The 24800-nt window shown below is 43.0% G+C and overlaps 1 protein-coding gene across 1 annotated transcript in view; it reads left to right on the top strand.

Annotated features, from left to right (window-relative positions):
* Positions 1 to 24800, top strand: part of LOXHD1 (lipoxygenase homology domains 1) — a 185238-nt gene that overhangs the window by 27854 nt on the left and 132584 nt on the right. Inside the window, exons 5-8 of the mRNA XM_032245238.1 lie at positions 11289 to 11387; positions 16839 to 16987; positions 21079 to 21202; positions 24056 to 24306. Of these exons, the coding sequence (XP_032101129.1) occupies positions 11289 to 11387; positions 16839 to 16987; positions 21079 to 21202; positions 24056 to 24306 (623 nt within the window). The remainder of the gene's footprint in view (positions 1 to 11288; positions 11388 to 16838; positions 16988 to 21078; positions 21203 to 24055; positions 24307 to 24800) is intronic.

Here is a 24800-nt window from a genome sequence, read left to right on the forward strand (position 1 = left end):
CCACCCAGTAGCAATGAGACCTGGGATAGATGTGAGTTCCCCTCCCATACTCAGTTTCTCCCTCTGCAGAGCGCCTGAACTAGGGGATCTCTTGGGGTCTTGTCAGGACTACTCGAGTATCTACCTTCATAGCCAAAGGGAGTTGGAGGGCTCCAGGGCCAGCCCTCCTCCATGGGAGCAAGAGGAGATTGGCCTTTGGGGGCCTCCTTTCTGCTGTGGACCTTTCTCCCCTATTTCATTCCCTCTGTGTTTCCCATCTTCAAGATAGTCCCCCATGATGGACTTGGTCTCTGGACTCCCCTTCTCTGTGGTCAAAAGCTAGCTCCGCCATTCCACCACTTATGCTAGCATGAGCAGCTGCCTTAAGCTCTGTGCCTCTATTTCCTCATCTGTAAAAGGGGGATAACATTAATTTCTACCTGATAAGGTTAACTGGGGAAATGAGCATATAAGACTTAGTGCAGAGGCGCAGAGTCACTGCCCAGTAAATGACACAATGTCGTGATGCTTGTCCCTGTGGTCAAGTTCCTGATGTTTCCCTTTCCTCTTCCCCCACATCTAGGCTTTTTCTGATTCTGAGATTCCCAGACTTAAGATTCTAGCCTCTCAGAAAGGACTCTGGAGCCACTCAGTGCCAGGTTCCCTTCTGGAATCCAGGCAGGTTCAAACAGACAACTGGAATAGGCTTATGACCTTGGCTGTAGTTAAAGCCAGCAGGGAGAGCCTCTCTTTCCAACCCTTTGTCACTTTCCTTCAGCGAGCATTACATGTTCTCCAGGGCTCTCTGAGCCTATTTGCTGTGGGTGCTGCTTTGGAGTCATTATTCCTTTGAACCCCATGGAGGAGTTCCCAGGCAGGGGCAAGGGCTCCGGGGTAGGGAGGGCCAGGCCAGCCTGCAGCACTCTTCTCCACTGAAGCTCACAGCAGCTCCTCGCCCACCCCATCTGCTCACACCTAGCATCGCAGAAACTCATCTCCGGAAAGAGTGGGAAGAAGAGAACCACTCTGAGTGAGGCCCCAGTGCGGCACATAAGATAATTTAAGGACCAAAAGGGACTTTATCTACTCTTCCTCCATTTCAGAGAGGAGAAAACAGAAGCCCAGGGAAATTAAGCCACTTGCTCTTGGTCACACAGCCTAACTGTGGGGCAGAGCTGCAGTCTTGGGCTTTTGCTGCCAGCTCATGCTCCTTCATCATTCCTCCCCTTAAGCACATTGATTCAGTGACTCAGTGGGCATCTTGGGGGGAGTCTTCTATGCACTAGAGCCTACACTCAGGGTGCATGCGTACTGGCCCTTATTTCTAGGAGCTTAGAGTCTAGAGGGGAGAACATGTCTAGAGGGGAGAGAGTCAGGCCAACAAATAATTACAGTGCAAAGGGATAGAATATTCTAAGTGGGATATGGCCCAAGCTAATGGGAGCATAGAGGAAGAAAAAATCAGGAGGGCTTTATAGAAGAGGTGATGCTTAAACTGAGACTTCATAGGTGGAAGGAGTTTTCTAGGATTTTAAATGAAATGAGTGCCTTTGGAGAAAATGGGCTCTGATAGTCCAGTGTCACTCACACAGCTGGGATGGATCCTCCACTTCATAGTTTCACGGTGGCCTCCATCCTCCCAGAACCACCACCAGCCACGTTCCCCTTCAACCCAGCAGCCAGAACATTTGATGAATGCATGCAATTGTGTATTTGCTTCAAACTTGGTTATTTTGATCTTTAAATAGGTTGTTTAATCTTTTTTTTTCTGTTTGTGGAAGTAGCATTTTCTCCATGTTGCATTTGTACACATCGAAATCTGAACTGATGACACAGACACTGTCTTGGCCCTGATCCAGCTATCAGTGTCCATTCCAGTGCCAATGGCTTCCTGCTGAAACCCTCCCCTGAGCCACAGGTGTTGGCCAGTGTGAGTCCAGCGAGAGTCAGAGAAAGGGCTCCCACCTGCCTGGGGCTGGGTCTCCGCTGTGGCCCTCGTGTCTATTTTCTGTCATTGTCCATCCAGTTCTCAATCCTTCCTCCAGTCTTGAGCCTCAGACTGGCTCAAGGGGCTTGTGTGCCAAAGCCAGCTTAAGGGTATAATACATTGGCAGGAACTTCTGACAGTTTCTTCTCAAATACACAGGACGTGACCTACTCAAGTACTGACGTTAGGTGACTTGTCTTCAGTTTTTAGTCACAGAACATATATGGCCATTGTAAAAATTCAAAAGTACAAATAAGCAACAGAAGAATAATAAAATTTTCCATAATCTAATCACTCAAAGATGATAACAGCTGATTTTTAGCTGGCACTTACTCAATGGCCTGCATCATTCACAACAAACTTTTAATCTTTATGTAATCTAATCTATCCATCCACGTATCTATCTAAATATCCATTTAATTTTCACAACCCTGCGAGGGAGGTGCTTTGTTTTCCCCTCCTTACAGTTGAAGGAAACCCAGGAACGGAGAGGTGAAGTCATTTGTCTATAAGGACGGAGCTAGGAGCAAACCCAGAGGCTTGAACTTAAGTACTGAGTACAATTGCCTTGTTAACATTTTGGTGAATTTCCTTCCTGTTCTTTAAATTTTTGTCCATGAACATATTAAACCCTATATATTAAAATGGCATTGCATTATACTCAGTTTTATAACTATGTAGTTTCACTTAATACTACATTATAGCCTTGAATCTTCTGTTATTACATATATATACACAAAAATATGTACATATATATGTACATGTAATGTAATATGTTACATATATACGCATATGTACATATATCATACATTATATGTATGATATATGTAATAACAGGTTACATTATATAGACATGTACATATAATGTATATTATATGTATATATGTGTATATATGTAATAACAGATTACATTACATATACATATATATGTAATAGATTTTAGATATATACGTGTGTGTGTGTGTGTGTGTGTGTGTGTGTGTGTATATATATATATATATATATATATAAATAAATTTTTTTTTGAAATGGAGTCTCACTCCGTGGCCCAGGCTGGTGTGCAGTAGAACGATCTTGGCTCACTGCAACCTCCACCTCCCAGGTTCAGGCAATCCTCCTGAGTAGCTAGGATTACAGGTATGTATCACCACGCCTGGCTAATTTTTGTATTTTTATTAGAGACAGGATTTCACCATGTTGTCCAGGCTGGTCTCAAATTCCTGACCTCAAGCGATCTGCCTGCCTTGGCCTCCCAAAGTGCTGGGATTACAGGCATGAGCCACCACGCCTGACCCATCTGTTATTTTAAATGGCGGCATGGTAGTCCATGAATGGGAGAATGTAATATTTCACTCTCAAAATCTCCTATTTTGGATGCTTTTAGGTTGTTCTCAATTTTTTGTCATTATTAACAGTGCTGTGATAGACATCCTTATAGGTGTCAGTTAACATAACTACTCCCTTAGTATAAACTAATGCATAGGGTTTGAATGGTTGGTTCAAGGGATTTGCAGAATGTTAAGGTTTTGGACACATCACTTACCTGCCCTCCCGGAAGGCTGAGTGACATTCCAGTAGCATATGAGAAGTGCTGGTGTTCTGGCCCTCTGGGAAGATAAACACTAGTAGCCTACTAGAGTCTGGGTCGGAAAGGGAAGAAGTGAGCCAAAGTTATCAAAATGTGCAGGTGGATGGGCGGGGTCTTCTGTAGAGAGGCAAGAAATGGAGCAAAGGGGACGAGTGAGTGCAGAGCAGGTGGAAATCGATCTTCAGGGTTGAGCTGGAAAAGGAATGAACAGGATAAACTAAAGGAGTGGAAGCTGATCTACTCCCTCCTATGTTTCAACATGTGATAGTATCAGACTTACATTGGACAGCTCCCTAGAAAAGTGTGCTAGCTGTATGTTTACTTGAGGTTGATGAATGGTATAGGGCAAGCTTGTCCAACCCACTGCCCACAGGCCACATGTGGCCCAGGACAGCTTTGAATGTGGCCCAACAAAAATTCATAAACTTTCTTAAAACATTATGACTTTTTTGCATATTTTTTTAGCTCGTTAGCTATTGTTAGTGTTAATGTATTTTATGTGTGGCCCAAGAAAATTGTTCTTCCAGTGTGGCCCAGGGAAGCCAAAAGATTGGATGCCACCGCTGTGGAGTGTTATTTCTTGGTTACTGCTCATGAGCAACTTTTAATGACCAAGAGACATCTTCATGTCAGTGCATAACCAGTCTTGGCTGAGGTCAAATGCATGAACCGTGTGTGAGCACGTTAGGTACAAAAGGAGCAATGCAGACATGAGGAGCTGTGGAGTGGGGCAGTGTGGGCTTGGGAGGTAGGCACTTCTCAGAGAACCTGGGGTTTGAACTAAAGCTGGCAGAGTGGGGGCAATGACAGCCAAGAGAGAACCTTGTTTAGATGCCCTGAGTTCAAATCTGGGCTGCACCCTTTCTAACTGCGTGAACACAGTCAAGTTTCTTAAGCTCCTGCCTCCATTGCCTCATTAGTAAAAATGGTGATGCTAGTAGCCTAGGGTCCATCATTGTGAGGATTAAATGATGTGTTGGAGGTGACTGGCTCAGCAGTTTCTCAGGAGCATCAGAGGCGCTTATGATTTTGACAGGGGATTGTGTCTGCAAGGAGAGCAAGGTGGAGGGTATTCTAGGGAGAGGAGAAAGGTTCCAGTTCTATTTGTAAGACAGGAAGAGGGAGAAAAGACTAAGGAAGAAAGTTACAGGAGGGAAGCAAAGGAAGAGAGCCTGTCATCCATCTCCCAGTGCCTTGTGTGTGGTCCCAGGAGCAGGGAGCATTTTGCAGAGGCCGTGGAAGGGTTGGTACAAACTGATGACAGGAGGGTAGGCTGGATGTGGAGGAGGAAGAGTCTAGAGAATGAGGAAGAGGCAGTAGACGAGAGCCTGGCTGAGAAGCAATGGGCCTCCAGGCCTGAAGAAGAAAGAGGAAATCTTTTGGGGGTAGCATGAGGGAAAGAACTGGAGTCCACATGCCTAGGAGGGAATCCACTGGTCAGTGGCCATGAGCCAGCTTCCAGCACATGGCATTGCCCCCCATGCCCATCCTTGGGCTTTGTGGACCACCCCCTCCCCACATCTGTGTGGGCTTGAGTAGTGAGGGGGCCTTCCCTGGCTGGGAGAGAACATTCCCCCTCATCTCCCACCCCCAGGGCAGCCCCCGCTGAAATCTCTCTCCCTTGCCATTTTCATCTCCTCCTACGCAGCGCCTGTGATATCTCACTTCTAGCGTCTTGGCTCTCAGTGAGCGGAAGTGAGGGGTGTCAGGGTGTGAGCCATTGCGGATTCACTTGCGGGTGGGGTAAAATCAGGCCCAATCATCCTCCTTCCAACCCCCTTCTCACCCTCACCCGCTAAAATAGCTAAAGCCACGTTCTATTTAAACAGGATCTGGGGATGGGCAAAAGGCAAGGAAAAGAAACTCTATCAGTTCATTCATGATTCTCTGCTTCCTAAGAAAGCCTGGACCACGTGAGCTTCCCTGAGACTCAGATCACTTTGGGTCTTGATGAGACGGGGGCTTAGTTACAGGACATATGCTTAACTTCTGTGGTCGGGAATGTGGCAAGCAGCCCTACCAGGCTCCACTGTGCATGTGGCACCGGATGTGGGGGCCTGGCCCCCTCATGGTTCCGCCTCTCTGCGTGGCCTGTGGTGGCTCTCTGGAGACGTGTTCTGTCACTGCTGTGTGCTAACTGTTCCGGACAGAGCGCAGGGGAGGCGGTGGCGGTGGCTGGTGCACCAGGCGCAGGCAGGCAGCTCAGGCCTGCCAGCGTCTGCCTTTTCTGGAAACCCACGCAGAAAGCTTCCGGCCAGCCTGCAGGGGACAGATTTCCTGTTTAGAAGGAGCAGCCATGTGCCCCTGCCACAGGGCCTGCAGAGGAAAAACAGGGCACGTCAGGGCATTTGTATCCACTGAGCAGGGCAAGGGGGGCCCAGACAACCCTCTGTTGTGGCCTTGAGTAGGCACTCTGTGTTTAGGCTGCAGCCAAGCCCACCTGCACAGGACCTCAGCTCAATTCTGTTTGACTTTGGAAGGTGCCATGTGTTTTGCTTAACCCCTGGTCTATAACCCTCATTGTATATTCTTCAGATCAATGCTCAAATTAGTTTGACCTCCTTGAGCTCATGCTGACCTTTAGTGGAAGGAGGCAACTATCCTTCCCTGAGCTGGTAGGGTTGCTGGGCTCAGATGTACAGGTTGTGCACTGCACAAGTGCGACTATGTAAGGAGATATTCACATAGGAGGGCTTGTAGATCTGTGTGTTTATTATGACAGTTATCCAACAGATGGCAGCAAAGTGTCTTGAGAAAGGGATTCTTTTTCCCTAATTTGCACAAAGGCCCTGTATAGGCTATTGGTAGCCCTGCTAAAAGGCCAGAGAGAAATCAGCTCTAGGGACAATTGAACAACAGATAATACACTAACTGGGTAAATCACAGGCCAGCTCTAGAGCGATTTTCATAATCCGTCACTGTTTCTCCCAAGCTTGATGAGGAAGAGGGGTGCACTCAGTGCTAGCCTCTCCTTCAACTTGACCTTCACCTCTCTTTCCATCTCTGCTCCTTACTCACTCTCAGCCAGGCTATGAATGAAAGCCTTAAAACTAAGGTTGCAGAAGTGGTGCTGCCCTTGGTCCTTGCTCTTTGGAAACCCCAGACCAGGCCTCCTCCTCTGTCAGTGGACTGCCAGGTTCAGCCCAGCCACACGGCACTGTAGGGGCAGGGAAAGTTGGCCCTGGTCATTCACAGTGGGCACAGGACATCCTCCACTGCAACACAGATGGGGGACTCCTTCCCCAATCTTCAGAGCCTTGACATGCTTAGCGACTGCCCGGGATGTGCTGCCATTATCCCGAAGCCAGCAGCCGACCACCCTGGTCCAGGCAGCTCTGCTCCCATTTCAGGCCACAGAGAGCAGATCTGCCCACCACCCCCTGCCGAGAGACAGGCAGAGCAGTGCCAGAGAGTGCAAGACGTATCCTAATTCTTACCGGCGGCCCAAACCCAGCCTGCCACCTGTTTTTGTGTGAACCCCAAGCTAAGAATGGTTTTTATATTTTTTAAACAGTTGAAAAGAATTTTTTTTTAAAAGCAATATTTCGGGACACATAAAAATGATATAAAATTTACATGGCAGTGTTCATAAATAAAGTCTTACTGGAACACAGCCACATACCCATTTGTTTATGTAGTATTGTCTATTGTTGCTTTCACGCCACAACAGCAGAATGGAACAGCTGATGTGATAGAGACTGAATGGCCTTCAAATCCTAAAATATTTCCTATCTGGCGCTTTACAGAAAAAGTTTGCTGACCCTGGCATAGGGCCTGGGAGGCCTGGGGTATCCTGGGAAGAGCCCTGGATTCAAAGACCAGAGATGCAGCTTTGAGCCCTTCCTGCATTATGTAGCAACTACGTGTCCTGGGGCGAGTCACTGTGCCCTCTGAGCCTCAGTTTTCGTATCTGTAAATGAGAATGTCAACAGTACCTGCTTGCCCTATCACATGTGGCCATTGTGTGGATCAAATGGCATCTAGGATGTGCCAGTGGCTTGTTAGCGGCAAATGCCTGTGTGAATATTTAGTATTATTTGTCCTGGAAGGTGAATCCACCATGTCATTTTCAGAGATGAAAGGTGATCTTTTGCCCCACATGGGACTTCTTTCTTCTCATCATCTTTCTCCCTATTTCCCTGCTTCCTCCTGGCCTTTGGGCAGGATTTTTTTTTTTTAAAATAGGCCTTTCACCTTTCTCTCTGCTCAGTGCCCAGTTGCCAGGGAAGCAGCCCCACTTCATATGTGGGCGTTTTGTTCTCACAGATCACAAGATCCAAGGGGTGAGTTCAACAAGCAAAAACCCACTTGAGACCAGAACAGCAAGTCTGCACTCACTGAAACTCTAGTCACAGGAAATTGGCGGGGGGTGGAGGAGGGAGCGTACTTGTATGACTGTTAGGGAGGAAGGCTTGATGCCCTGCACTGACATTTGCCAACAGCGAGAGAATGGAGCCCTGCTTTTACTCAGCCTTGTTCTCTCATTGGCAGATGCACCCATGCACAGATCGGGACTGGCATTGAAACCCTGGACCTTGTTTTGGAAAATGGCAAAGTAAATAGTCTAGGGTTCTGCTTGAAGAGGGAATATGAAATAAAGGAGGTAGAAAAGTAATGTGATAAACCTCAATGGTTTCATGAGGTGCACCTGTCCATCCCTGCTGCTCTTGTCTCCTTCTCAATGTGATTGGCGGTCACCTGTCACACAGGGATTCCATTCACCACCCAGCCAACTGCATATGGACTTGGGGCCCCATCTGCCATAGAAAGTTCTGTAGAGGATAGAGGACAGTCTGCTTGTTCCAGAATCAGCTTTCTCCTGGCCTCTGTGCACCTGACTTCCTGATTCCTTGGCTTGGGCCCCTTGTTTACCTTAGCTAGAAAGGCCTAGGAGCTTCCTTCCACTCCAGCCCTGAAAGTTGGCCTTGATGTTGTGAGAACACTGAGCCAGCAGCGGTCAGTGCCTTTGCTTTCGGACTTGATCTCGGACTCTTGGCCTGTCTCCCCAAATTGCCTCACTTTGTCTTCATGGTCTGCTTCTCCAGACCTTCCCAGAGCACAGATGCTGTGTGTTCTCCAAGTCCTGTGTGGGTTCACGCCGCCCAGGCCTCACTTGTGCTGATCCGGGTGCTCCCCCACCTACTTTCTGAGACGTCTCCCTGACCTCCTGGCTTCCCTCCAGAGTCTGTCCTTCCTGGTCAAGTGTCAGGGAATTGCAGATTAAAAAGGACCCTTAGTGTTTCCATGTCCTCTCACCTATGGCATTTTCTGTGCAGCATTCCTGGCAGGTGGCTCTCCAACAACGTGCTTGGCACATGCTAACCGTCAGGTGTCTCTAGGAATGGGAAGCTCCCTCTTCCCGCCCAAGGGCATCCATTCCTTTGTTGAATAGGCTTAGATACTACAAAATCTTTCCTTTGGTGAGTGAAAATCACTTTATAACTCAACCCAGTAATTAGAATTCTGTGTTCTGGAATGATTCAGAATATTGTCAATTCCTTTGACAAATGCTTCCCGGTCCCTCTCATCCTTTCTCCTGCTTCACTGTGTGCAGTTCCTACTGGAGCCCTGCTGCCCCTTCCAATGAACCGATGCTCAGTGGCGACCTTCAGAATCTCCCCTAATCCCTACCTTCCCTGGCTTCACCAGCCAAGGGGCCCTGGGCATCTTGCCACCCTGAAGAGAGGTCTCACCTCTGTGTGAAGTGAACCCTGGACTGGAGCTGGGAAAGGTTGTGAGCCAAAATGAATGTTATCAGAGGCACTGCCAGCCAGGGAGGAGAGAACCAAGTCCTGGGGGGTGGGGGTGGCCTTTGGAATATGGAAGATGAAAAGAGCAGAATTAGCTTGCCTTGGCTGAGGCCTCCTCAGTCCTTGCAAACCACATGGCTCAGAAGCTCTGGGAGGGAAACCTGGAATCTGCCTGTTTAACACATGTCAGATGTTACTTCCAGGTAACCTGAGTGTGGCCCAAGCCACTCACTTTGGAATTCTCCAGATCTGGCTTCTTCTGAAGCCTTTGGTTCTGGCTGCAGTCTCAGTGGATCTTCACTGTTAAACAAGATGTGTGAGAATCTGAGAGTGGCTGCTCCTCCTGGAGCTCTCGGTTAGGAACACGGATTGTGGGATTCTTTTCTACCCCATTGACGGGTTTCCCCAAGTGAGGACTGAGGGAGAGAAAGCAAAGACACTGACCGCTGCTGGCTCAGTGTTCTCACAACGTCAAGGCAAACTTTCAGGGGCTGGGTGTGGGCTGTCCTCTATGGGACTCCTGCAGGATCCCACCCCGTGTCACCTCTAGGAGGCTGGCGCTGTACTGGGACTAGAGATGGGGAAGGGATGAAATTAGGTTTTCTCCTCATCTCTCCAACCTCAGCCCTTTGCCCTGAGCAACTTCCTGGGGACTTTGCATTTTCGGAAATTTGATTCAATTTACTTTCCAACATACTTAATGAGACTGTAATGTACATGCCCAGCACTGTGCTAGGGTATGTGGGAGAGATTATCTAAGAGGAGAAAGTCCTGCTCCCAGCCCTCCTATAAATACTTGAAATCAGGAACCTTACCTGCAGGAAATAGCAAACAACACAAGACGGTAAATGGCAAAACTCAAAAATCATTGTCACAGGCAACATAGCAGAGCTGAGGATTACAGAAGAGAAAAACCTCTAAGGGCCAGGGACGGGGCTCAGAGAAGGCATTAGGGAACAGGTGGGCAGAGGGGCTGGGATGGAGGACCTTGATTAGAACAGTTCTAGTTTTTATCAGCTTCACATATTGGGCATAAGACATCTGAAAAAAGGAATTCTGCTACATAAAAAATATGAAGCCACTGTAGGAAGGGAAAAGGGAAGGGAGAGTGGTCTCAACCATTGGAATTGTTGGCACCCAATGAAAAGCTGGAGGAGTCGCCTTCCCTTGATCACACATACCAACCCCTGGCCTTTGCTCCTTTCTCTAAGGCAGGCTCCAGTTGGGGAGACCTGGGCAGGTCTCATCATGTTGTCAAGTTTACATTGAGCCTCGTCCCCCATCAAGGCCTTGGCTGAGACTGACGCTAAGGCATTTGGAGGTTACAGAGAATTAACTTCTGTTCAGTGAATGGAGCAAAGACACAGGAAGCAGATACAGGTCTTCAAAAGAGCCCTAAGCATGCCAGCCACTATTGGTGCCTCTTGTCTTTGCATTGATTCTGGCCTTGACAATTTACATATAAGTTTAATTTTCATCTGCAGAGTCCAGTTTTCCCACTGAATTTCTACACTGTGGTGCAATATGGAAAATGGATTGGGAAAGGCAAAGGAGATACAGGGGGACTAGTTAGAGACATTTCAATAGTTCAGGGGAGATATGCTGGGGGTTGGTTTAGGGTGGCACCTTGGGTCTGGGCTGATTCCTGTGTCCCAAGACAACATGTTAGTAGATAAAAACAGAAGGTCCCCTCTACCTCTGATTTATTCAAGTACAGTGATAGTCATATATCCAATGACCATTTGGAACCAATGTTGAGTGATTTGTTTTTTGCTCTGTTATTGACAGTAATGATGACAATTCATGCAATGACCATTTGGAACCAATGTGGACTGACTTATTTTTAGCTGTTATTGACAGTCATGGCGACAATTTATGCATTACTGGGGGGACGTGTACATGGTGTGGTAGCTACTTTGGAGTCGTCTCTATTCTCTTCTCAGGATCCTTAAGGAGCTAAGGTTTTCTCTCTCCTTGTTTCTAGGTAATAAGTATGAAGTCAAGGTGTACACGGGTGATGTAATTGGTGCAGGGACAGATGCTGATGTCTTCATCAATATTTTTGGAGAATATGGAGACACAGGTAATGGGTTTGAATCCTTTTGCTTCACAAGCCGTGCCCAGGACTGCTTCATACGTGGGCTGCTTCCTACAATCCCAGCAGAGGAAGGCAGCTTCAGCCCCTCTTTGGGCTCCTCTACTGAGTATTTCTCTTCTTGCGATGTAGTTTGGAATGACCTGTCCTGGGCAGCAGCGTGTTCGTTTTGTATTGTAGAGTTTATGTGTGTGATGTGTTTTCAGATTATAGTATAGCTGGTTTGTGGGTTGATTGCAATTGTTCTGCATCTCAGACCATGGACACTCTGAAGCTTCAGATCTCTAGGAAACTCATTCTCACTCTATCTCCCTAAGTTCCATGTCCATCTTGAGTTACACTTTGGGATGTGGCTGGGTATGGCCTGATTCAGTGCAGTGGTTTGGGGCAGAACAGAATGAGGCTGGGAATAGAATTTGACTTGGCCTTACAGGGAAAGCAAGAACTGAGAACTCAGACACAGCTGTAGGTGTTGAGAGAAAGCTCAGGTCAGAAGAATGAGGCAAGTGGTTTTCTTCTGCTTCTGCCAATTTAGCAGAATTACATAGGAGTTGGAAAAGCTACAAAGAAATGTGGATTTTGTAACAATATATTAAAGAATTCAAAATGCATTGCTGAGCTTATAAGGAAAAAAAAAGAGAGAAATCTCTAGGTACCAGTTCTAGAAATGAAGGGGGAATTCAAAACCAAAATGTTAACTATGAATAGATGTGGTGGCTCCTAGAAGGAGAGAGCTTTCATGCTCAACAGTCCAGAGGATGAGCTTTCATACCCATGTGGGGTCAGAGAATGAGACCTTGGCTCTGCATGAGTCAAGAGATTTGAAATTAAAACTGAATATAAAGCCAGAAGCCCTGATGGTTCAGAGGAGCATCTTCAGTGAAAAAATAGAGCAGGAAAAAATTTGCTCATCAGTACAGTAAATGTTTCTTGGCAAGAGCTCTAAATTTAAAAAAAAGAATTGCTGAGAAATTGATACCTTGGGCCTGCACTGCATGTGGGCTTGAGGTCTGATTTTACACTCCAAGTGTGATTTGGGAGCCCCTCTCCCTCAAGTACAGAAAATTGGTTTCACGCCAGTAATACCTTTAGTTATTTGGCAAAAGCATTTGCAAGACTGCCTGAAATTTCCACAGATAAAACACTGAAGATGTGTTCACTTTCCAAAACTACAAAGCACTGAAGTATATAATTCATCATAACTAAGCATTAATCAACACAACACTCAATAAGATTAAATCCCCAGGAATTTCAAATAATTAGATACATGGTGGTGAAACTAAAGACAAAGGGAAATATTTTAAAAGGAAGCAGATTTGGCAGATTACTTTCTGTAAAATCAATAATTAGATTGAAAGCAAATTCCTATCAGCAACCTATATAGGTCATAAGTATGTGGAATAGTATCTTCGCTATTCTAATCAAGGATATATATCATCCTATAATTCTATACCAGCTAGGTTATCATTCCAGAGTGAGGACTAAATGAACAAATTTCCATGAAAACAAAGATAAATAGAGTTGACCATTCATATGCTTAAAAATCCACTAAAGGATATATTTCAAGAAAAAGGAAATTGTACACAGAAGAAAGGAGTGAGATACAAGAAACAAAGTTGAGCAAAAATGGATATATGTAACGAATCTAAGTAAGCATTGACTATACAAAACAATAATAATGATTACTAACATCAGTGCATGAGAAATGTGGACCCCAAACAATTAAAATCAATATTTGAGAAGGAAGGTAGATGATGAGAGTTAAAACATAATAAGGGTCTTGGTCCCTGCTCATCTCCCCATTCCCAGGAAAGCAGGGATAATGATTAACTGTAGATTTTAATAAGTTAAGTCTGCATATCAAAATTGTAAAAATAATCACCCCAAAATAGAAATGTATAATTGAAAACCAAAAAAATAAAAGAATAAAAAAATCAACCCAAGAGAAGGAAGGGATGAAGAAAGAGAAGCAAAGAAAAAACATGGCTAATAGCAAAAAGTAAAACAAGTGTGTTAATAAATAAAGTCATAAAAGTTGGATATTCTCATATTAGATGAAAATTCTAAAATCCAGCTTAAATACAGCATATGATACAGAAAGTCTGAGAATAAATGGGATGAAATAAAATATACCAGGAAAACATTAACAAGAAAGATTCTCACATGGCTATATTAATACCTGTCAGATGAAACTTTAAGGCAAACCACTTTGTTTGAAATAAAAATATATTAGACAGTGACAAAAGGAATAATGACAAAAAGAATGATACAATAATTTTGAACTTGTATAAATTTGACAACATATTCTCAAAATATGTGAAACAAAAATTAACAAAATTCTTGGAGGAACTTGGCAAATACAGAATCATAATGGAAGATTTTAGTATAATACTCTCAATAATGGATAGGCCAAATGCATACAAATTTAGTATGAGCGGAAAAGATTTTAATTATACAGTTAATAAGCTTGACCTAATGGGAGTATATAGATTACTATATCCAACTGGTAGAGAATACACAGTCTTATTAAGCATATAATGACTGTTCACAAAACTACAAAGCAAGCCTTAACTTAAATGAATCAATAATATAGAGATAATATTCTTTGATCATAAGGCAATAAAATTAGGAGGAATGTCCATATCTCACCCCAATTAAAAATTAAAAAGCATGTTTCTAAGTAGTTAAATAATAAATTGTAATAGGAATAATCTGGTAGCACATGTTACATCATCATCACCACCACCACCACCAGCATCTGGAACAGAATTTATTCGGGGAAACTAGCAGAGACAGTAGCAATAGCAACCATGCAGGTCCCTGTTGCCCATCACATACTGGGTCATCCCAGGAGAATCTTGGAGGGCAAGACTGTAGAACTGAGAGACAGACACTGGCCATTGGGCTGTGAGGCCTTTAAGGTACATTATTGGAGAAGACTAGCCTCTTTCCTGGGGCTGGGATCCCATGGCAATATAACATGGGAGAATCTTGGCATTCGGTCCTCTTCTGCCACGTCAGCATTTATGCTTGAGGGAACATGAGGGTCTCCTCTAGCATAATGAGGAGGCTGGGGTCCAAGCCTTATGATTGTCACTATATGACGTAGCCTGATCTTTCATCTCAGCATCCCCAAAAGATTGTCTTCAGAACATGCTGTAGCCAGTTTCTAAGGAGATCTGTAATTATTAAAGAAATTAGAGCAGCAATTAAAATTCACCCAAGACATCAGACCAAGAAAATTGTTCAGGCAAAATCTACCAAATATTTAAGAAATTATGATTCTTCATCTTATATAAATTATTTCAAAAAATAGGGAAAGAGGTAATGTGTCCTAGTTTATTTTATGATTTTTGATACCAAAATCAGGCTGATAAATTAAGAGAAAGAAATGTACAGATGAGTCTTATTTGTGAACAAAGACCCAAAAATCTTAAATAAAATATTAGCATATCAAATTCATGAATAAATATATAGATACATGACAAATAATTCCTACTCTGTAAGGTTTATTCCAGGGATTTAATGATAATTTAACGTTAGTCAACCTATTTACATAACTTATCATAGTAACAGATTAAAGAGGAAAAATAGAATTATCTTGATAGATGCCGGAAAATTTGCATAATTTATTTTTTAAAAACCCATAGAAAATTAGAAATAGATTTTTTTTTTTAAAAAGATAAGGCTATCTACCAAAATATGCACAAATATCATGCTTAATTTTGAAAACTTGAAAGCACTCTTTTAAAAGCCAATAACAAAAGAAATAGTCCAGCTAGTCATTATTTCTATTCTTCACAGTAGTGGAGGTCCTAGGGTCAGAAAAAAATGGATAAGAAAAAGAAATAAAAGCTATAATGGTTGAAAATGAAATAACAAACTTTCATTTTTATAAAAAATAATGGTCATCTACAAAATCCAGGGGAGTTTACAAACCATTAGAACCAATGAAAGAGAAAGTTTGGGAAAGCTGCTGCATATAAGATTACAATACAAAAATTAAGAAAAAGAAGCAATGCAAAAATTTAATTTAAAAATATATTATTTACATTAGCAATTATAAGTTACCTAAGAATAAACATTAAAAAGAGTATTTTGGGAAAACTATAATTTTTTATTGAAAGATAGACAAGAATATGTAAATAAATTGAGAAATATGTTCATGAATGAGAAATGACTCAAATTCATTAGGATGTCAAATTTTCCCAGGTTGTTTTATAAACGCAATGCAATTTCAGTCAAAGTCTTAAAAGGCAATACTCCACAGCTTACACTGCTACTAAAATTCATGTAGGTCTAAGCCATAAAGAGTTAAATATTGAGAAGACAATTTTGAATAATGAAAATAATGCTAACAATATTAATAATATGAGAATATTTGCCCTGCCAGATATTAAGACATTTTAGGTCTCTAAAAACTAACACAGTGTGATATTGCTAGATGGATAAACAAAATAGAGCAATGAAACAGAATAAAGAGTCTAGAAACACACCTAGAGTTGGCATTATAAATCAGAAGGAAAAGATGAAATGTTCAACTATTGGTGTTTGAACAATTGTCTAACTGTATGAAAAATAAAATTAAATTTCTACCTTTTACCATCAAGCACTAAATAACTTTCCAATGGGCTAAAAACTTAAATGTGAAAAAGGAAAACTATAACATTTTTAGAAGAAACTCTAAAAGAGTACCTTTTAAATCTCAATTTAGAGATGGGATTTTGTAAACAATTCATTAAAAGCACAAGCGACTTAAGATACACAATAATGGAAAATTGCAAAGCAGAAAGAACAGGTTAGAATTCAAGTCCTAACTATGTGCTTATAACCTGCATGACTTTTGGCAAATTATTTAACTTCTCTAAGTCTCTGTTTCTTCATTTGCAAGACAGAGTTAATAATACCTCCTTCTTAAAAAAAATAATGATACTAATACCTCCTTTTTGAATCATGGTGAGGAATAAGTGAGAGAAAAAACCCAAACTCTGTTAAACAACCAGCAGCATCTGATAGTATTAATACTTGCCAGCACTATTTTCCAGAAAAGGAGTCGGGTCTAAGGAAATCTGTAGGCTGAATACCAACAGCCCCTTTACAAACTGCTGTGGCTATTGTTCCAGTTTGGGACAAGCAACTGGCAAAAGCAAGGCAGGGTCCTAGGTCTAGAGATGGGGGTACAAATCGGTTTCGTAGTATGGGGACTCCAGACTAAGGCAGAAATCAAATGCTTAGTTTTAGAACCTGGGCACAAGCCACACATGAAGCAAACCTCTGCCTGGTCCAGAGACTGGAGGGATGTAAGAAGCCCTTAGATCTCAGGAGGAAGTTGCCCTTGTTGACTTTGGAAGAGCATCTTTCAGTGGGTGGACCATGAATACTTGGAAATTCTTTTCTTCCAGTCTTTTTGTAATTTCTTTTGTGTGTCTGTGCGTACAGGGGAGCGTAGGCTGGAAAATGAAAAGGACAACTTTGAAAAGGGAGCTGAAGACAGGTTCATCCTGGATGCCCCGGATTTGGGGCAGCTGATGAAGATCAATGTTGGCCACAACAATAAGGGGGGATCTGCAGGTTGGTTCCTGTCCAAGGTGAGTTCAGCTGCTTATCTGTGGTTCCTGTGGCCTTGGAAGGGGAGCTTCTTGCTGTTCAGAGGGTTGTACCTCAGCCCCAACTTCCCTCTCTAGGTCTATCTACATCCACTCTTCTACTTAAGCCAGCTGACCAGCCATGCTGCCCTCCTATGGCCTCCAAGACTTCACCCACGTTACTACCTTCATAGGAAGCCCAGTACTTTCATCTGAATCTAGCCAGGGCCTATTCATTCTTCAAGGCTTGCCATGAAGCTTTCCCTGACCCTGGCTCACCAGAACCTCCCCCTCCCATGAAACTTTAGAACCCTGCTTGCTTATAGCATTCCTTTGACCCAAGCGTATGCTTTCTTATGACTTATCTTAGCCCGTTGCTTTGTACCCCACATTTCTGGATCTCTAGTGTTATAGTTTCACCTATCCAGGACAAAGATAAGAATCAAGAAGAAAGCAAAAAGCCTTCTAAGCAGCTAAAACGTATCCCGTTCGAAGTTTGTAAAGAAAGTTCATGCCCCTGACTCTACCCGGCCTTGTGCTGATTTTGAAGGAAGCCCTCTTCAGACTTGCACTCAGCGCCTAGGACTTGCCTTTAATCCCTTCTAGTAAACTTGCTTCCTGTAATTTTAAACCTCTAGCAGACAATTAGAAGGGGAAAGAGGCACTGTAATGGGTAGGGTTATCAAGAACAGTAATGGGAAGTCAAAGAAGATATAAAATACCAAAAGAATATTAAAAATTCACAGCAGGCTGAGGTCACTTAGAAAACAGGCAACCAGCCCTTTGCATAGACTTCCTTCAGTTATGAAGACATCAACGTATAAAATTTCCATTCATTACAGAATTGTAGGAAAAGGTTAATAGGTTATATATTTTTGAAAAAGTATTTTGAGAAAGGTCTTATTGCTTAAAACAGAAAACCCTCAGATTTATAACAACTTGACTGTAAAGAATGATGCTGTCTGATAGTTGAGGTTTTGTTTTTGCTTAATTTCATTTATCTTCTTTTATCAGTTAGGAAAGTATCTGGCTGCAAGGACCAGCAGATTGAAGTGCAGTGTTAAGCAACTAGGGGCTTATGTTTTTCATCTCATTCTGGATTTCCTCAGCAAGGAAATCCAGATGTGGTCAACTCAGAGCTCTTGCAGCTGCTTTCCGAGGCGCCTGCTCCCTCTCCGCATCACCATTGTCAGCATTAGGACTTTCTTCCTCCAATTTGTTGCCTCGTGAGCACAGAACAGCTGCTGAATCTCTAGGCATCTTGTCTATGTTCCAGGCAGAAAGACAGGGAGAGAAGAATGGGATAAAGGCTTTGACAAGTGGGATAAAGACTGTAGATTGAAAATGCAAGGTTTAGTGGACAGAGCTTTCTTTAAAGGGTGAACAGTTTCACGCTCTTGAACTCAGGTGTCTTCTTGGTCAGGTGGCTATGTTGTGCTCTCAGGAAGCCTTCCCAAGGAGGCAGGTTCACATGCCAATATGTGTCTCTTTGTTGCCTTTACCCTCAAAGGCCAGCTTGGCAAGGTGTGAAATCTATGGGTGAAAACACTTTTTTTTCTTTAAAACTTTGTGGATTTTATTTCATTGCCTTCTGAAATTTGATACTGAGGCCAAGCAGACTTTTGTTTCTTTCTGGGTAACCTAATTTTTTTTCCTGCCAGATGCTTGCAGGGTGTTTTTCTTTATATTAATTCAAAAGTCTTGCCAGACAGCATCTAGAGGAAGTGGAGCCACAACATCTGGCTACAATGTAATTTTAGTGACCAAAATAAGTGTTTTAGATCTACCACAACTTATTAAACCAATCTCCTTTTGTCAAATATTTCTATTTTTTCCTCAAAATTATTATACTATATTATTATTCTATATACCATGCTATTATATAACACATAAAATGTATATTATGCTATATAGGTTGAACATATCTTATTGAAAATGCTTGGGACCAGAAGTGTTTCAGATTTCAGTGTTTTTGAATTTGGAATATTTGCGTATACATAATGAAATATCTTGGGATGGGACCCAAGTCTAAACATGAAATTTATTTGTTTCATATACACCTTATACAAGTAGCCTGAAGGTAAATTTACATAATATTGGTTAATAAGTTTTTACATGAAGCAAAGTTTTAACTATATTTGGACTGTGATCCATCATATAAGGTCTGGTGTGGAATTTTTCACTTCTGATGGGTTGTCCACACTCAAAAAGTTTTGGACTTTGGAGCATTTTGGATTTTGAATTTCAGATCAGGGATGTTCAACGTGTGTGTGTGTGTGTGTGTGTGTGTGTGTGTGTGTGTACAGTATACTACTGTATTATACTATAGTGCTGTGACAAACATTCTTGTAGCTTATCTTTATGTACATCTATGATTATTTCTTACAGTACCTTCTCAGGAGTTGGTGAAAGAACAGGCAGAATTATAAGAACTTTGATCTATTTGCTGCTGTATAGTTTTATTTTTCTTGATATCCTTTCTTACTTAACTATTTTTTAATCTCATCTTATTGCATTTTCATTGCAGTCTCATCTGTCTTTAAAGATGTTTATTCCTATTTCATAAGGACTAAGTCTTCTTATATTCTCTTAAGCACATCAGCTGAATGGTATGAGTTCCTTTGGTGTGTCCTGTATTAGGTCCTATCTAGAGTTTTGCCCTTCCTCTTATTCTTTGGAATGATCTTCTCTGTCTTTGATTCAAGGATTTGCAAGGCCTTAAGTTGGTGTTTTCCCTTTACCCAACCTCAAATGAGGTGGGACTTGTTCACACTTGGTATCTGACAATGGTCAGGGTGCCCCTGAAACATAGGGCGTCCTTGTTAATCTCCCATCTTCTTCCTCTTCCTCCTCCCACTTATATTTTCATTCTTGGCTCCAGTTAGGTGATAGCTGAGCTCCCATCTCACATCCAGGGTTGATTGGAGGCTCTTAGTCCCGTTCTCAGATCCTGGATGGCACTGTTCTGGTATAGCTCTGCCCTGATGTGATGGTTTCTTTTCTTACTCCTATTACCTGAGCCTTTGATACAAGTTGGTTGCATTTTATGCAAGAGATGCATTCCTAAAAATCTATATACTTGGAAATTCATTTGAGACAGAACTTCCTGCAGGAATAATGTAAAGCAGAGCGTTGTACACTTTGAATATATATAGAGAAAACCCTGAAAGTGTGTTTTTGTTCTAATACTTTTGTTTTATACGGTATTATCTTCAATATTTTACAAAGCTATCAGGTGCTTGCTTGGTCTGGGTAGCGTTTTATCATCTTAATCCTGTTCTAAAGTGACTGATTTTTTAAAATAAATTTTATTGTGTATATTTAAGGACTATAACATGATGTTATGAGATACATATGGATAGTAAAAAGGTTAACCCCTGCCCACATTCAGTTATGACTGGAGGACACATTCTAGCTATTAACAATTCTACTTATCTTAGAGTGAGTTTTCAGTTGGCTCTTCCTGGCACATTTCAGGAGGGCCCCTCAGCTGTTTGGTGTATTCTAGAAGGCACACTTATCTCAGCCTCACTAACTTAGCTCATGTGGGAGTCCTTCAGGAAGGCTTCACAGATCCCATTAGCCTTACTGTTGGTGGCTGATGTTTGCTGACCTGATCACAAGATCCTAGGATTCACTGTACCTGATGTGGGGCCTGTTCCCCTGGCATGGGCTCTGCTTCTCACCAATAAGGTCAGAATCCTAACCTTCAGCCTGTGAGGACAATGATGGTTTTGTCACAGTTTGCAAATCCAAGCTTCCAGTTCTTGTGACCAGTCTCACAGGGCACATGCTGCCAAATTTTTTGCTTCAATTTTAAAAACGATCTGCAGCAGTGGGGGGAGCAGCAGCTTAGTAATTCAAGGCAGAAGGTGATTGCCAGTCATCCCTGCATGATTCTAGGCTTTACCAGGTTTCCTGGACACAGTTGTGTCCTTGTGATAAGCTTTCCTTGGGCCACAAAGCAGATATCAGTATATTCTTAGAGTACACTCAAGTGATTGGAAGATTGGATTAGATCTCCAATAAGATCTAATCTAATAAGACCCTCACCAACACTTATCTACATCCCTGCCCACTCTCCTCCTTCACAGATTGTTATTGAAGATATTGGGAACAAAAGAAAATATGACTTTCCCCTAAACCGCTGGCTGGCCTTGGATGAAGACGATGGCAAAATCCAAAGAGATATCTTAGTGGGCGGAGCTGAGACCACAGGTAGATTTTTTTTTTTCCCATTTATTTATTTTATTGCATTTTAGGTTTTGGGGTACATGTGAAGAACATGCAAAATTGTTGCATAGGAACACACGTGGCAGTGTGATTTGCTGCCTTCCTCCCCATCACCTACATCTGGCATTTCTCCCCCTGCTATCCATCCCCAGCTCCCCACCCCCCACCGTCCCTCCCCTATTTCCCCCCAACTGACCCCAGTGACCACAGGTAGATTTGAAGAGAAGGGAGGCTTTTTGGGTATTTCACTTTCTGCCTAAGGGTCGGTGTTGGTATCTGTGGGGCTGTAGCCAGCTGGGTCTGCAGACAGCATTCCTCCTGCTCCTGAAACTGTTCTGTCCCACTGGGTTGCAGCCTGGGGGCTCTGTTGTTGCCAGAGGATTTAAGGGATGCTGTTAAGCGGATAACTGCTCAAGGCAAAGGAAGGTATCCATAGGATGAAGTCAGAATGTGAGCTTCTGACAAGCATGGATGTTTCCCAGCACATTGATTCACTCTGAACTCTTCTTGATATTGAGTGCTTAGTACATGCCAGGCCTCCTTCTTGGTGGGTGCCTGACCCATATTGTGTCCTTCAATCCTCACAACCACCCTATTAAGTAGGAACTGTTATTGTTCCCATTTCACAGGTGAGGAAACTGAGGCATATGGAAGAGCCTTATTCAAGGGCACACAGCTGGCAAGTGATGGATTCACGATTTGGTCTGCTTCCTAAAGCCCTAACCTATATAAATTCCACAGAGAACTTTTAACTCCCAGCGTGGCAGACACAGTCATAGATGTTCTAGAAAATCAACATTGATATTGTGCACATCTGAGAACGTTCTCGGCAGCAGAACCTCCCATGACTCACCACGGGAGAAAATCCATGTTCTGTACTATAATGTACAAATTGCTCCACAGTTTGGCTCCATTTATCCTATCCACAGAGTCTTCCCACACTCTCTCTCCCACTGCACATTCACACCTTCCATTCTCCCCTCTACCTCATTCCCATGCCTTCCCTCTCCTCTCAACTCCCTGCCTGCCTTGCTCTTTCTCTCTCTCTATCCTTGGAACCTGCCTTATCCTCATCCTGCAAAGCCTTTTCTCTTCTTTCTGCCTCTCAAATTCCTCCTTCCAGTCACTTCCTCTGAGCCCTCTCTGACCTTCTCTGGCCTGGGTAACTTCTCCCTTCTTTTGCTCCATGCATCCTTGGCAGACCTTCATTGCTGCTGTTTAAGAAACTAAATGCTCCTCTGCTCCAGTGCTTTTCAACCTCAGCACCGTGGCCTGATCATTGTGAGATATGGCACAAGTCATCTGCAAATAAAAGTTTGCAGCTTACTTAAAAATATACTCAAATAGAATTGATGCAATCCCATTTAATGTGTGAATATTTCATGTCTCCTAGTGATAGAAGAAAGGCATAAATAATAACAGCTGGGAATTGCTTGTATCCTAGGCCATGGAAGTATGTCTGATGTGAGAGCACCATTTGTCCATGCATCTTAGAGAAATAAAGTTCAAGACCCAATTTTTCTTTTTTTTTTTTAGAGCAGTGGTCATTCCTTTTTATTTATTTACTCCTAAAGGCCTGGCATCTACTAAGCACTCAATGCTGAACAAAAGAAAATGTAAGTTTAAGAATGGATAATGCACCCATGTAGTTACATGTATTATCACCCAAAGAAATTTGATGTTTTTATTTCTCTGATGTTATGGGATAAGAGTATGCGGTATGGTAGGGTAAGGGGTGCCTGGGGAAATTAACAAGACTTAAAATGACAACTGCCTTAGACCACAGGACAGAATTAAAGAATGTAAGCGAGGCCAGGCACGGTGGCTCATGCCTATAATCCCAGCACTTTGGGAGGCCGAGGTGGGTGCATAACTTGAGGTCAGGAGTTTGAGACCAGCCTGGTCAACATGGCAAAACCCTGTCTCTACTAAAAATACAAAAATTAGCCAGGTGTGGTGGCACATATCTGTAATCCCAGCCACGAAGGAGCCTGAGACACGAGAATCGCTTGAGCCTGGAAGGCAGAGGTTGCAGTGAACTGAGATCACACCACTACACTCCTGCCTGGGTAACAGAGTGAGACTCTGTCTCAAAAACAAACAAACCAACAAACCAAAATGTAGGCCAGGCCTTAGCAAAATTGCCTGTTCAAATGTTTGCCTTTGGTGTTTTCTCATATTTCGCCCTGTCTCAGAGTTTAATCTCCCTTTGCTAGTTCTTCCTCCAAATTCCATGTCTTCATATTGCCCCTGGTAGACCAGAACCTCAACTGGCCCAACCAACAATGTTCTCTCTCTCCCTCAATCCTCCCTCACCCTACCACATCAGGCAGCAAAGGAGGACATTAATGTCCTCTATTAAAAGTTATGTTTTTAAGTTATCTGCAAAAGAGCAAGCTAAATGAATCAGATAGCCCTGAATATAAATCTCCATTAATGGAGTTGACTATTATAATTAGATTAGACATAACAGAATTCATCTGGCAGCTATTAAAAATGTACACATGGTAATTATCATTAATAATAAGTACTATTCTTAGGCAACCCGAGTTCCTCCTTCTCTTTGTTAGTTTCCTGTAATCAGCACTGACAGCTTCCTGTAATAATACGTGCAGTTTATTCTCAAACTCAGATGCATTGACACACAAACTCTGGAAAAGATGAAATGAGGTCGAGAGGGACATTAGATGGCACCGGGAGGAGGAGGACATGATGGGGAAAGAGGATGTGTGGAAGAGGAGGGCTTTGGGGGTGATGTAACCAGGAAGGGGAGCAGTGGGTGGGACACTATGGTGCAGCTCACATTGAACACTCTCTTTCCTGTTGTTTCCACACCAGCTATTACGTATATTGTCACCGTCTTCACTGGGGATGTCCGGGGGGCTGGCACCAAATCCAAAATCTACTTGGTCATGTATGGGGCCAGAGGGAATAAGAACAGTGGGAAAATCTTCCTGGAGGGCGGTGTGTTTGACCGAGGCCGAACGGACATCTTCCACATCGAGCTGGCTGTCCTCCTTAGCCCCCTGAGTCGAGTCTCCATCGGGCATGGCAACGTGGGTGTCAACAGAGGCTGGTACTGTGAGAAGGTAAGGGATGCCCCCAAGGACAGCCTTCCCTGATTCAACCCCTCTCCTCTTTGACTTGCAAGTACAAACTTTAACCTGAATCCAACCTCCTCCTCCCTCTGAACTAGTGACAGAGCACATGGGCGACCGCCTTCATTGGGTATTTTGGGTGGTTATGTGTCCATGTATCTTGTCTCAAGGGTGGTCAGGCACAGGGCTGTTCTGTACATGAGTCCAAGGGCCGAGCGGGACAGGTTACCCAGAGGCATTCAGTTGGTGGTTATGATTATCCTGATTCCTGGTGTAGTGTTTTACCTCAGCTTATAAATCTTTCAATCAATAAGTATTTTAAAGTATATGTTTGTATTCTGGAATACATATACTTTAAAGAACATACAGTCATATAGTCCTCTTTCCCTCAAAGGGCATATACTATTTTGAATTTTGTTTATGTAAACTCGTATTGTGTGTAACCGGCAATTTTCTTTCTTTCTCTCTCCCTTCCTGCCTTCTTC

Source organism: Sapajus apella, unplaced genomic scaffold, assembly GCF_009761245.1.
Source record: "Sapajus apella isolate SASKATOON/1434 unplaced genomic scaffold, GSC_monkey_1.0 scaffold57, whole genome shotgun sequence".
Lineage (NCBI taxonomy): Eukaryota > Metazoa > Chordata > Mammalia > Primates > Cebidae > Sapajus > Sapajus apella.